We start from the raw sequence: 14143 nt of genomic DNA on the forward strand, positions 1-14143 counted from the left end.
AACTTCACTCCCAAATTCTCTACCTCCTCCCTGCCAGTGGCGCAGGGGGATGGGGAATGGGGGTTGCGGTCAGTTCATCACACGTTGTCTCTGCCGCTCCTTCCTCCTCAGGGGGAGGACTCCTCACACTCTTCCTCCGCTCCAGCGTGGGGTCCCTCCCACAGAAGACAGTCTTCCATTAACTTCTCCAACGTGAGCCCTTCCCACGGGCTACAGTTCTTCACAAATTGCTCCAGCGTGGGTCCTTTCCACGGGGTGCAGTCCTTCAGGAACAGACTGCTCCAGCCTGGGTCCCCCACAGGCTCACAAGTCCTGCCAGCAAACCTGCTCCAGCGTGGGCTCCTCTCTCCACACATCCACAGGTCCTGCCAGGAGCCTGCTCCAGCATGGGCTTCCCATGGGGTCACAGCCTCCTTCGGGCACATCCACCTGCTCTGGCATGGGGTTCTCCACGGGCTGCAGGTGGATATCTGCTCCAGCGTTAACTCCATGGGCTACAGGGGGACAGCCTGCCCCACCATGGTCTTCACCACGGGCTGCAGGGGAATCTCTGCTCCGGTGCCTGGAGCACCTCTTCCCCTCCTTCTTCACTGACCTTGGTGTCTGCAGGGCTGTTTCTCTCACATATTCTCACTCCTGTTGCACATTATTCTCAATAATTCTCAATTACTGTTGCACATTAACTTTTTTCCCTTCTTAAATATGTTATTCCAGAGGCGCTTCCACCATCGCTGATGGGCTCGGCCTTGATCAGCAGTGGGGCCGGCTGGCACTGGCTCTATTGGACATAGGGGAAGCTTCTAGCAGCTTCTCACAGAAGCCACCCCTGTAGCCCCCCCGCTACCAAAACCTTGCCAGGCAAACCCAATACACCTAGGGAGCCTCTTTCATTCAAAAGATAAAAACAGAAGTCATAAAAATGTGTTATTTTTAGGAGGCAGCTCCTTGGAAGCTTAAGAGAGGTTAAGTAAGATTCATAATAGAGAGGAAAGGGGGAGGGTGTGTAATAAACGGATATTTGGTAGTGGAAAGACAAATAGCGAAAGCTGTGAACCACTGGAAGAACTTTTTTTTTTTTTTTAATGGTAGCTGGTTTGTTCAGCTTACTCAGTTGTCTTCAGGACTGTTGAACAACATGACTGGTTTTGTTGTAACATTTGGGAAAGCTGCACATTAATACTATTAAAACAGCATTAGTGTCTGGAGAATATTAGACCTCCTTTGACATGCTTGAGCAGATTAATAAAATAAGCAAAGATCGTTTTCTAGAATGCAATTTTTGCACCATTTGAAATTATTGCATAGATAACAGTGCACCTTCTTTTCCAAAAGGGCAGAAAATCCAATTCTTAAAATTAGTTAACCCCATGGTGAGATAATTGGGCTCTTGGGTGTATCCACCCGTGTTGGGCCCCTTCCAAAAGCTGCTGGAAGCGGTTCCTACTCACCGCGCTGCTGCACTCCTGCAGTATCAATGACAGGAGGTAGGTTTGGGGGCACCTTTGCCCCCACGGTTTGCCCGTAACCCAATCCCTGCCACTGGCCTCCTGTAACAAGCTGGCTCTTCTGTGCACACAGCTGCCTCACTGATGGGCTAAAATGCCCTTGCTGCTGCCAGCCCAGCTAGCAGGAACAGGATTCGTTGTGTCCGTCTTAAGCTGTGACACTTTATTTTACCCCAAAGAGTACACTGAATGTACATTTTGCACAGCTGAATTATGACATTTAAAGCAGAATGTAGGATTTACTGTCTCTGAAGCACAGTTCTGCTCTGGACGCGATGTCCTCGGAGCCAGCAGCACAACCTGGTTGCGCACAGCCGGCAGTGGGGACCGGCACAGGCGCTTCTTTCTATGTTTTTGTATATAGCCATTTTTCAGAAGCTGGTCTGCACTTTAACAAAGGAGTTACTGGTATGTACTTGAGACAGTAATTCCAGGTTATATGGTTTCCCTGAGAATTGCCATCTGTCATGCTTTTCTGCCTGGAGGTCACTCAAAGTTACCTCGGGTTGGTAGCCTAAGACAGTAGGTTGAAAGGATAAATCGTGTGCTTCGTCTTTAACCCTTAGTTATCCTTTTCCCTTTCAGCACCCTCCTTGATAGGTATGGTAAGGAAGGACTGGGCTTCCCAAAACAGCATTGCCCTCTCCTGGCAAGAGCCGGACTTTCCCCATGGAGCCATTCTGGACTACGAGATCAAGTACTATGAGAAAGTAGGTCTCACTTACGGCATCACCCAAACTCAGATCCTAAAGAGCAATATGTTTTGTATTTTTACTATTAAAAAAAAAATACTTTAAACTTTTCACTTGATCCCACATACAATGCTATATAAGTAGACGCTTTATTTTGTACTGATTTTTCATTGTTTTACTTCTGACTTGTTAATGACTGTCTTGTTTCACATGAAAATCAAGTAGAACAGCAGGCAGGAAGTAGATATACCTGTCTCATAGTAACTACATTACAAACATGGATAAATGGATCATATGCTTGAACATATTTTGATTTATGGACTGTAAAAACTTTACATTAGAGTGACACTGAAACAATACAATTGAGGTGAATGTCAATGTGATTTAATTTTGCAACATCATTTAGCAATAATCTGTGCTTAAATGAGAGTGCACCAGCCTTGTTCAGAGGGTTACAAAAGGTTACAAGAGAGAGAAACTGCATGGCATTCGTGTCAAATTTTTGGCATTCTGTCAAAATTACGTGGTTTCACACAAAAGTGGGCAACAACATGCATTACAAGTAAATGTACAAGGTGCACACACAGCACATCTTGTGAAAGCATAATTTGAAGCCTGCTTCTCCCAAAGCACAAAACGCGTTTCGTCATTTCCAGTTGGCTACAGGGCCTTACGCTTGCAGTGTAAAATTTAGTGCTGATCAGTGCCTTCATTCCTAGAGACATAGGCAAGATTTTTTTGTTGTCCATACCTTAAACAGTTACCTGCTAAGTCAGTTCTTGCTATTTCTCTGTCCCCATCTGAAAGTCACAATGGAACTAATGGGTATGTGAGAGGACCACAAAGAACAGAAATATAAGCCAAGTCATGAAAGAAAGATTTAGAGACATTAGGCTCTGTAGATATCTGAGAATTTTCTTCCTTGGCTGCACTTCTCTATTGAGATTATGCAGCTTTAATGATGCAGAAAAAAAGGGTAAACTGGGAAAAAATCCAAACAATTTAAATACAGCTAGAGGGAGAAGACAGATTGCTTAGCATATTTGGTAGCCAAAGCAAGGAAACCTTACTTTCCTACACTAATGGAAGTCCTTCAGGTTTTGATCCATTACCATAGTAAGCTACGTTATGACTTGCACTGCCCTTGGTTTGTTTGTTGATATTAAAATAATAACCGGGTGAATTAAACAAGAGAAATAGTGAGATTTCATTCAGTTGAATAGGAACAATTTCAAATATTCAAAACCATTCATATGGATGTTAAATTATAAAGCTTATGTTTATAAAACAATTTGTGATCTGCGAATAATGATCTGCCAATGTCTGTAAATACTGAGTGACATGGCAAATAGCTCTCCTTAGAGGTCTACATATTGCTTAGACTTGTCTGTTGTGCAGCAAGACTAGACACACAGGCTTCACAGCCCTTTGTTATATAGAGAGTTTAAACCACTCCTATCCGTTTCTACCAAAAAAAGAACCATTTTCTGTTTTCACCATTTATAATGCATAAGGAATACCTTTTAACTATAAATTTCTCTTCCCTCTTAGGTGTGGGGAGATAAATGAACTGCTGGCATCCTCTAGTACTGTTGCACAGGGGTTATTTTCTCCCTAAGTCACTAACTGAACTAAATGCATAGCTCTTGAATACACTATTTGCTAGTAAGTTAGAACAGGCATGCTCTCTGGCGATGCAATGTAATAGGCAGAATGAAAGACAAACAAGCCAGCAATAGCAGTGAGAAGATCACTTATTTGTGCAGAGGGATAGGTATATGACAGATTTTGAAGAACTGTCTTGGAGACTAGATTCTAGACCAGAGACACAAATAATCTAGTACTAGAAGTCAGTCTGCTGATTTGCAGTATTAAATTAGAAAATTATATTTATGTAGTGCTGAAGAAATGTACATTATAACTTTAATAGCGCATAAGTATAGCAGCCAAATGCAAATGGGATTTGTATATTGAAAAAAAAAGAGGGTGTGAGGGGTAGATACAGCAAGTGAAACTGTAATCTTTCAGGCTTCCCAGTAACCCTCAAAGAGGGAAGTATCAGTATTTATATTCTCAGCAGCAGTGACAAAATAGGGATGGTGCTGCATACCCGCAAAAAATGTGATAAAAGTGAAATAATTGTCTACTGGGTTTAGTATGAATTTGCCACAAAGACGTCCCTCTACTGGAGAGTAAAAAACTCAGCTAAAGTTCAAGAACAAGTTTAGTATGAAACCTCCGAAATTTTATTAATGTCTTAAGTAGTCAATAAAATTCAGAGAACGGTATCCTTAGGTACTAATAAACACACCAATTAGTAAAATAGAACAGCTTTTGCAGTCCTATCTTTATCCCTTCTTACTGTCATTTGTGTTTAAAAAAGAAAAGAAGCTTTGTTCTTATATGCAATACAAGAAATTAAATGTCTTCATCAAATACAAACACTAAATAACCCAGTTTCAACAGATTGTATCGGTTTCTTAACTTTGTGAAACTCTGAAGAACTCTGCAGGATTTTAAAATTGCAGAAGTATGAACTGCCATTCTTATAAGACACCTTGTTGACATTTGCAAAATTATCAAGATGACATTGGGGACCATGCTAGGGGAGCATGCTTGCTTTTAATTATAACCAGTAGGAATCCTGCGGCTCATAAATGGAAGTCATATCTCGTCACATGCTCCCAAGGTTTCATGAAAGATATGTAAACTTACAGAAATCAAATTAGCTGTCTAATAAACTACTGTGAGCCCTCCACAAAATGGGGCAGTTTCCAACAATTTTTTAAGACAAATTAGTGACGGTGAACCCAGAACATAGAGACGCATCTTTCCATGCATATCCAGAACAAGCAGAACAAGGGAAGGAGGCTAGACTGTGCTAAATATGCAAGAAACTTATATTTGCACTCTTGCACAATACAAATTGCACACAGAGAACTATTGAAAAATTAAGCCCTCTCTGTGAAAAATATTCGCATCTTCTGAGAAAGACTCTACCAAATAATAAAGAAATAAATAGGGAAGGAAAGTTACACAAGGCTATCAATAAGCTACAAGTATGGAACATATACATTAATTTAAAAATATACTAAAGCAGCTCAGTAATTTGTCTGTTTTAAAGCACCTTTCATATGACCTTCATTTCTTCAGTGAACTGCTGCAAAATACTCAGAATCATAACTTAACAAAATATTGTTTGGCTTTGTATCTGTCTCTAAAAATGAAAATCTTGAGAAAATAAAACTTTTTTGTGAGCCAATTCTATATGGATTGTACAGATTTTTAGTTTCTTACTTAGGAATACACTGGTACATATTTATGGGGTTGGCTGACAAGAAGTCACTTGTTCTGCAGCTTTTCAGCCAAAAATGCAGTGAAGGTAAGCTGACCTAGGACATAATTAGAGAGCTGACTTGGCCTGTGAGGAGAACAAAAATTCCTAGACATTCAGTCCAAGATGCTATGAGTTTTTGTCACAGTAAAGAGAAAAAGTTTTCCATTGCTTGAATAGTTATGTGATATAACCAGAGAGAGAGTATCATGATCCCGAAATAATACTGTATGTTGAGGCCTGGTAGTCGAAATATTTTATTTCTGCTAGATTATGAATCATTCTGAAAACTATAGTTAGCAACATTTGTCACCTTAGACGATAAGTGAGTCTTTACAGCAACACACAGAAAATCCATCAAATATTTGACTTTAGAGATCTAAGATGTATTCTGAAAAGCATTTCTTCATAGACCTTCTTTGTAGTCTTCATAGATATTAAATATTTGCAAATTATCTCTGTTGATACAGGATGTCTGCCCTATTCTGCAATCTGTTATCTATCCATTCTATTTTATAATCCTTTAATATCTTCCACAAACAGCCCAGTACTTTTAAAAGAAAAAAATCTCTCATAGGCAGTATTGTCTTTCCCTTTAAAAATCAAACTCCAGATATCAATATAATTGCAGTTTCTTTGCTTTTATACTCTAAAACTATTACTCAGACACTGACCAAAGCTTTTACTTTTTGAAAGATTCCAGGGCATTCGTATTCTATATAGCTCTCGCCAAAAAGGTCGCATGTTCAAGTTAAATGGAGGAGTGGGATAAGATATGGCCTTGTTACAGCCTTGTAATGAAGCCGAGTCCTTCTGTAGGAATTCCCTCACGGGAAAGGAAACACAATACTCAGTGGATATAAACTATACCAGCTGCACTTCAGGTTGTGCTGTTGAACTGGAAAATGCCTTTTCCTCCCCTTTTCCACCCAAACCCTTAAAGTTAATCATCAAAAATTAATGCTCCCTGAGAGCTGTATTAAGCATACTAAGCTGTATACATATCAGCAACTGTATTAAGTTTAAGTTCTCCCATATGGCCCAAATACACCAGCTGGATTATATTTTCTGTTACACACAAGATAATATATAATTAGCTGAGGAAGCCGGTGTATAGAGAAGAGATTTTAATAGGATGTACCCAAGCAATATCCCAAGGCATTGCAATGACATCTCCAAACAGAGACTATTGTTTGGAGCAGGATGTAGGATGGAGGGACTGGCTGATGCTTCTTCGCTTTCTTGTCTTTTGATGAAATTTACACTAAAGCCAAATCCTTTTGACAAAATACTTCATTTTGTTGGCAGACTCAATTTGCAACTCACTGGCAGTTTTCACATAAAAATTTTAACCCATCTCCATATGACAGTGAGTGGACAGGATATGTAGGATGTCAGATATGACTTTTCCTCCATTCTAGTATTATTTAGAGTTGAATTAATAAATAAAAGAGAGAAAATAACCTAGCAGTAGAGGCAAGGGGGAAATTAGCTTTCAAATGAGATTTTAAAAAGAGATGAAGAGCCGATGAAGCAGAGAGATAGAGGAAAGTACCAGGTTTAAAGAATTAGAAAGCTGTGTGACCTTGTTAATTTTTCTATCAGTCTACAGCTGTATTTACTTAACTTATACGAGAAACAATGCTCCTTCTTAAAATCTAATATTAAAACAAACACCGCTATTTCTTTGAATATTCATTAATATTAATTAAAATGAGCCATCCTGAATTTGAGTAGTAAAATACGTAAGAGACCTTGAGGTAAATGACTTGATAGGAATAATGCGAAGATTTAAGACTATCAACGCATAATGTTTTGAATGACAGAATTATTTTTACAAAAATTAATATGGAAAATTGTAAACAAGAAAGTAATTTTGTCTTTCAGAATTGTTTGCCTACAATAGTATTCTGTAGTTTAAAGCAAATCTGTCTAGAAATATGTGCACCATGTTATTTCAAAGCCATAGAAGTGTATATGTATGATAGATTACATACTCTGCACTTTGATGGCAAAAACATGTGGCACTCGGTGCATGTACAGAGGTATGAACTGATAACCTTGCTATTTTTTTCTACACTTTTTGAGCAACAGATAATCTTGTGATATGCTCAGTACCACACTGAAGACTAGCACAGCAATAGCACAGCCCTGGGAGCCCTGGGAACACATCAAGCTCACTTTGACGCACGTGCGCAAGTTGTTTCATTCCAGCTTTTTTCCCATGTGAACTGCCAGTGTAAGGTGTGTGACTCATCCTGGTTTAGCACAACAGATGTTCTTCTGTGTCTTCTCCAGCTAAGGAGATATTTCATTATGATCTTCTCAGATTAATTCAGTTCTGCTCAGGCAGAACCTGACCCTACTTGAGTATCAGCCAGAATCTAACCTAAATGAGCAGGAGCCATACATGTTCTCATTAGACAAGATTATGGACATTTCTTATAAGAAGCCACGTCATGTAGATCAGACAGTCCTCCAAATTTCTGGGTGACAGTTTGGAAAGGTGAAGTAAGATTAGTCATTTCTCTTCTGTAGCCCTATGCCTTTCTGTGAGGTCTGTATGATGTGTGAGGTCCATTGACCCTCAACCTCCCTACTACTTTAAAAAGCTAAACTGCTCCAGTCTTTCCACCTCTTTAATTACAATTTTGCATAATGTTTAACTGATTAGAAAGATCACTTTTTTTCAGACACAACTATGTTACAACTTCCCTATTTCCCTTAAGTACCAGCTATTTCTTTCTTGATTCAGATTTTGCTTTTATGTTAGATTTTTAAATCATGAAGAATAATATATGCACCAGCTCCAATGCACATGAGGCTGACGGGAGCCTGCAGACTGTGTCACATTATTCATGAGCAGACGTAGTTCATTTGGTACTGTTGTGGCTGGATTGTTAGCATGTACTGGTTCTTTCCCTGGGCATATTCTTTTATTGTTGCTATACCTACCATAGCATGCTTGATACCCTTGCAAACTTCCTAACTTAATTTTAAAGTCAACATCAGTGACAAGGTTGGGGAATGAGAAAAGGCTTATAACAATAGGCGTGAGCATATGAGCACTTCAGGTGCCTGGCCAGTCAGCGAGTATATATACTGAGTATACTCAGTATAAAATGGCGAGCACTGTGCTATTAGTGTTGAATGATCAGCTGGGCAATTTTTAGCCTCATGCTAATCATTCTCTTTTAAAACGAACACTTTGCTCCTGTAATATTTTTCAATTATTCAAATTATTTGAGGCGTAAGTAGCAATCTGCTGCCTACAAGTAACATGTTTCTGATGTGACTAGAAGCAAGAAATGTAGGGCTCATGAAATAATACATTTTCATTACATTTTCAGCACATTCTCATAAAAACAAGAGCACTGAGTAATTTGGATGTATAAGAGCTTTTGGATAGTAGTATTAAGCAGACCTTAGTATTTGACCATAGCTGCAGGAACAGATCAGCATGTCGCAGCGAGGCACCAGGGCTCCAAGGAGCGCCTCTGGCATTCTCGGCCCTTCGGAGCTCCTGGGAAATGAACCATGTCTGGGGAATGTTTTTAAAAAATAATCACTACAAATGTGCTTTGGGAGATACTCATTAAAACAAAATCTCCTAGCTTATTTTAGCATAGTAAGTGATGTTAAACAAGCTTCTCAGTTTTTCTATTCTGCTGTTATTAACGTAGTTTCCCAAGGGAAGAACTGTAAAAGCCTTAGATTCTAAAAAAAGAAAAAAAATAGATCTCAGTACTGTTGAAAACGAGAATGAATAATTATGAGACTCTCTGACCAGATATAATTTTTGCCTGCAGGAAAGAACCTAAGGACCTTGCAGCAGCCATTATTAATGACACTGGTATAATTACTATTAGGAGAAAAAGAAATCTGGCCTCTAAATATCAATTACATGCAGCAAAGGGTTTATCAAAGAAGTTCTGAGCTAGACCTTCTCCATTAGGTGCCTGGTTTGGCTAGTCTCCTAATCGTTGTCGTCAATTATTTAGAGATAGCTTCTAAACCTTTGTATTTAATAATAAAGTAGCCTACAGAGCTATTACTAGTGTCATTCCTGCTGAACCAAAAAATCTCGACGAGAAATATAATGCTGTTTAAGCAAGCCTAGTGGATTTGATTAAAAAAAAACATAGTTCAGTCTCTGCTGATCTTGTGTTCTTGTCTGTAGCCAATACCACTTTCCCAAGGAAAATTGCATGTTCAATGCTTATTCCGGTACCTGCTAGAAGAGCTGCACAAATGTAGTAAAAGTGCATTAATGGTTTTGAATAAATGGTTTTCAAACTCTTTCAAAGACATAGGCATAGGAGGTATGCAAACTATTACAAGACAATAAACAGCACCACACAGCTAGTTCCATACCTCAAAGAAAGCTAAAAAAGCGAAATCCACTAATAGCAGAGGTTGATTCATAATAAAAGGAATTATTAAACATTTTTTCTAGTCATTCAGCATTTGAACTTCAGAAAAAATAGTTTTAAAAATAGTTTACTGACACAGCAAGAATAATAATGTTAACCACAGGAATCAGCTGTTAATCTTAAGCATGTGATTAGGTAGGGTCAAAAATCAGATGCAGCTGTTTCATAGTGCAGTAAGTTTCAGCTCACTCCCAAGGACAAACTTTAGATGATTTCGATGAACGTATTGTAAAAAAGAAATGTCTCTTCAGAGAGACTATATCAATTGCACAAAAGGAAGTGGTAGGAAGTTTAACATGTTTCATCCTGAATTAACAAAACAGAGAATGTACTCTCAACTTAAAACATTTTATTATTGTTGTTGTTGCTGTTATTATTAACTAGTTTCAGTGTGTTCACCTTTGAGTTTAGGTGCAGTACATTTTAGTAGTATCTGAAGTTAGAGTTGTAGTTCCCTCAGGTACCTTAACACACATTCAGTAGTCAAACTTTGGATTTGAAAGTTTGACATATATTTACAAAAAGAATGGTGGGTTTCGTGAGCAATGATCTAAATATAACTAGTGTAGCTGCCAAAAGATGGCCATCTAAGCAAAAATAGTTTCCTTATTTATAAGTTAAATACAATGTCCATGTCTCCATTTCCCTAAAACATGTCAGAATGTTTCCTTTAGACCTTCTTAAAATAAGAACTAGCTTAAAAGTTCCCAAAAGTCTTCATCTATGAGCCCAAACTATTTTAAAAACTGAAGCTAGGACACTGTTTTCATAATACACAAACTACTTACCATTCAGAAATTGGTTTTTCACAACCATAAATGTGGATTCACAGATTAAATCAAGAAGATATGTACCTTGAGACATAAGTGAGGTTATACCTTTGTCTAAATGAAGGAATGTTCCAATACTGAGGTATCATTTCACTTGCAGCTTTTTCCTGTAATCCTTCATGCATTCAGGAGATATTTGGGGAAAACAGGTAAAAAGACATGTGTTCCTTTTTTGGGGAAAAACAGAGAAAGTCTCTTTTTTTCCTCTCTTCTTCTGAGACTGCATTGCAACTGCACACTAACCATGCAGAAGGACAGATTGCTATTAGTTTTCCACTTTTAACATTTTTTTCACACTGAAATGGAGACCAAGCCACTCACGGCATAATATAGACAACCTCTTTTTTATTAAGTAGGGAGGTCCCCAAAGCCGTCATTCTGGGAGAAGGGAGAAAAATCCAAAGAGAAAGAGGAAGCTCTTTTAAGGAGAGCCATTCAATTTTCATGCAATAAAACGTACTATTTCCATGTTTAATATTAGCATAAGCATTTTACCATGTATTAAATAAAAGCTGTGGGTTTGGTGGTGTTGAGGAGTGGTTGTTGGAATGAAAAATGCACATTAGAGGAGCTTTTCATTTAAATGCATGATTTCATTAGCCAGCTTGAATTCATAGAAAGGCTATGTTATTCAGTAACTCCCACGTAGTTTTGTGCCCTAATAAAATCATAAATGTTTATTTTGTTGATTTAAAGAAACATAATGTAAAAATTCTCTCTTTTCCTTTTTTAAATTTTTTTTAATGTATTAGTATTAATAGTTTCAAAGTGCCCTTTCTTGATGTTCTTGTCAGGGAGGCGGAGTTAACAACCTATTATTATGTACTCCTTACCAAGCTGTTAATAGCTTTAGAGTCTTTTGCAGGAATTCACCTGCTGCTCATAAAAACATTTATGTTGCTGTAGTAACTTCACCAGATTGATGCATCTTGTATTTGCAATGACCTTGCACAAAATAGCTGGTTTTCTTGCATATGCTGCCAGAAGTACTAATATATTATATTAATACAGTGGCAATTCTTTAGTGACTGAGACAGCTCTTCCTTTTTAAAAAGGTCTTGTCACCTGTCTGTAAATTTCTTCAAAAGTTTTTCAGATTTGTTTGTTTGTTTGTTTTTACCAACTCCAAAAATATTATTTCTGCTGAAGTTAGTGAAATTAGAAATGGCCACTTCCCTGATACAAAAATAGGAACAAACCTTGCTTTGTCAGTTTTGAAAGTGTAAAATCAGCATTTTAGTTTACTTGTTAGATTGTTTACTTTGTCCTTTGAAATTGTTAAACTAATTGGAAAAAGATTTCCATTTTTGCTTTATACTCCTCTATTAACTCACTGAGGTGTTTGAAGAAAACATAAATTTAAATAATATGCTATATTTATTGTTGATGTAAATGCTGCAATATAGTCATGATGCCAGAGGTGAATTCAGCCCTTTTGAGTTAACTTTACAAGATAGATGTCTGCTGTCTGCTTGCACTGAGACACAAAAAAATGCACACACATGCTCACAGATGCACAAATAATGTGATATTTCAGTGACTTTTCAATAGCTGTTGATATATTTATATCTGAAGAGGTTTGCATAATGAAAAACGCTACACAATCTCAAAGGATTGTCCCTATATATGGATCAGCAGGTTCCCTCTTGCCTCTCATTTATTATTTGTATTGGAGTGCTTAAAGTCAAACTTTAGTTAGTGTCCGAGTTTGTATTTTAGAGACAAAATTCTTCCTCCAAAATTGATTTTTGTTGGGTGGTGTTGAAATCTGTATTAATATTGTCAACATTATTCTATATTTATAAGTCCTGATTTTCTCTGAAAAAGAAAGTAGTTGTCCCAAAGAACTGCATACACAGTTAGCATGTGAAAGTTAGCATGTGTAGATTATATAACATTCATGTAGATTTAAATTAATCCTAATGACTTCAGTCATTTATTCCAGATTCACAATAGCAATATGAATCAATACTATCTATAAAAGTAGGTATTTTGCTTACTTAAATAAATGAGATAGATAGCTTTATTAATACCACTGAACCAGAGTTAATAGCTCTTTTATGTGTATCTATGAACCAAGTAAACAACTATGAATAGTTTTGCTTTAAGTATGGCTTGTTTCCAAGCTGTTGTATATCAGTAAGGATCTTTTCTGTATTTGCCAGGTAGGAAATATTCAGTAGCAAATGAAAACAGAAAAGTGTACGTTAGTCTGCTCTTCTAGGAATAAAATATATTTATGTAGAAGATTCAGCCTAGGCTCAAACCAATCTTAAAACCAGCTGTCGTGGTTTAGCCCCAGCCAGCAACTAAGCACCACGCAGCCGCTCGCTCACTCCCCCCTGGTGGGATGGGGGAGAGAATCGGAAGAGCAAAAGTAAGAAAACTCGTGGGTTGAGATAAAGACAGTTTAATAGGTAAAGCAAAAGCTCACAAGACGCAAAGCAAAGCAAGGAATTCATTCACTACTTCCCATGGGCAGGCAGGTGTTCAGCCATCTCCAGGAAAGCAGGGCTCCATCATGCGTAATGGTTACTTGGGAAGACAAACGCCATCACTCCAAATGTCCCCCCCTTCCTTCTTCTTCCCCAGCTTTATATACTGAGCATGACGTCATGTGGTATGGAATAGCCCTTTGGGCAGTTTGGATCAACTATCCTGGCTGTGTCCCCTCCCAGCTTCTTCTGCACCTGCAGAGCAGGGGGAAGCTGAAAAGTCCTTGGCTAGTGCAGCAACAACTAAAACATCTCTGTATTATCAACACTGTTTTCAGCACAAATCCAAAACATAGCCCCATACCAGCCACTCTAAAGAAAATTAACTCAATCTCAGCTGAAACCAGGACAGTATCCACCCCTTATTCCATACCATTTACGTCATGCTCAGGTCTCACACTATCCAATACATTCTCATTACCCACCGTCACCCTTTTCCCATCCTTTGATATAATACACACATATCATTCCCTTAGTCTATGGACCACCCCTACAAAATATTTGTAAAATGTCCACAAAATGTCCACTGAGTTCATTTAGTCCATGACTTTGGGCTTCATCTCTTATGGTTGTTACTCAGGACAGGAGAGGTGGTGTGTTGCTTGGAGTTATTGGGCACCAAAGCCAGCTCAGGTCAGGTCACTGCTGCACTTGCACTGCTTCTTGTAAGGCTTCTCCTCCATTGGTTCAGGTGGTTCCGGCTGTAGTAATTCCTATAACATGCAACTCAAATCATGGGTTACAACAATTTAAAGGTATATCCATTACAATCTCCACCCTGGTCCCTTTGGACCAGGATATAGGGTTTAACATTGCAATGAACTCCTCCTTGCTCCTAGCCTGGCTAGCAACAA

The 14143-nt window shown here is 38.3% G+C and overlaps 1 protein-coding gene across 13 annotated transcripts in view; it reads left to right on the forward strand.

The window, feature by feature from the left end:
• The window catches only part of EPHA6 (EPH receptor A6), a 532004-nt gene that overhangs the window by 362766 nt on the left and 155095 nt on the right, over positions 1–14143 (forward strand). For 12 of the 13 annotated variants that reach the window (XM_072885203.1, XM_072885210.1, XM_072885220.1 and 9 more), the window contains one exon: positions 2091–2215. The exons of the other annotated variant lie outside the window; for it this stretch is intronic. In XM_072885203.1, coding sequence (XP_072741304.1) covers positions 2091–2215 — 125 coding nt within the window. The remainder of the gene's footprint in view (positions 1–2090; positions 2216–14143) is intronic. 13 annotated transcript variants of the gene reach the window in all.

Source organism: Ciconia boyciana, chromosome 1 (assembly GCF_034638445.1).
Source record: "Ciconia boyciana chromosome 1, ASM3463844v1, whole genome shotgun sequence".
NCBI lineage: Eukaryota > Metazoa > Chordata > Aves > Ciconiiformes > Ciconiidae > Ciconia > Ciconia boyciana.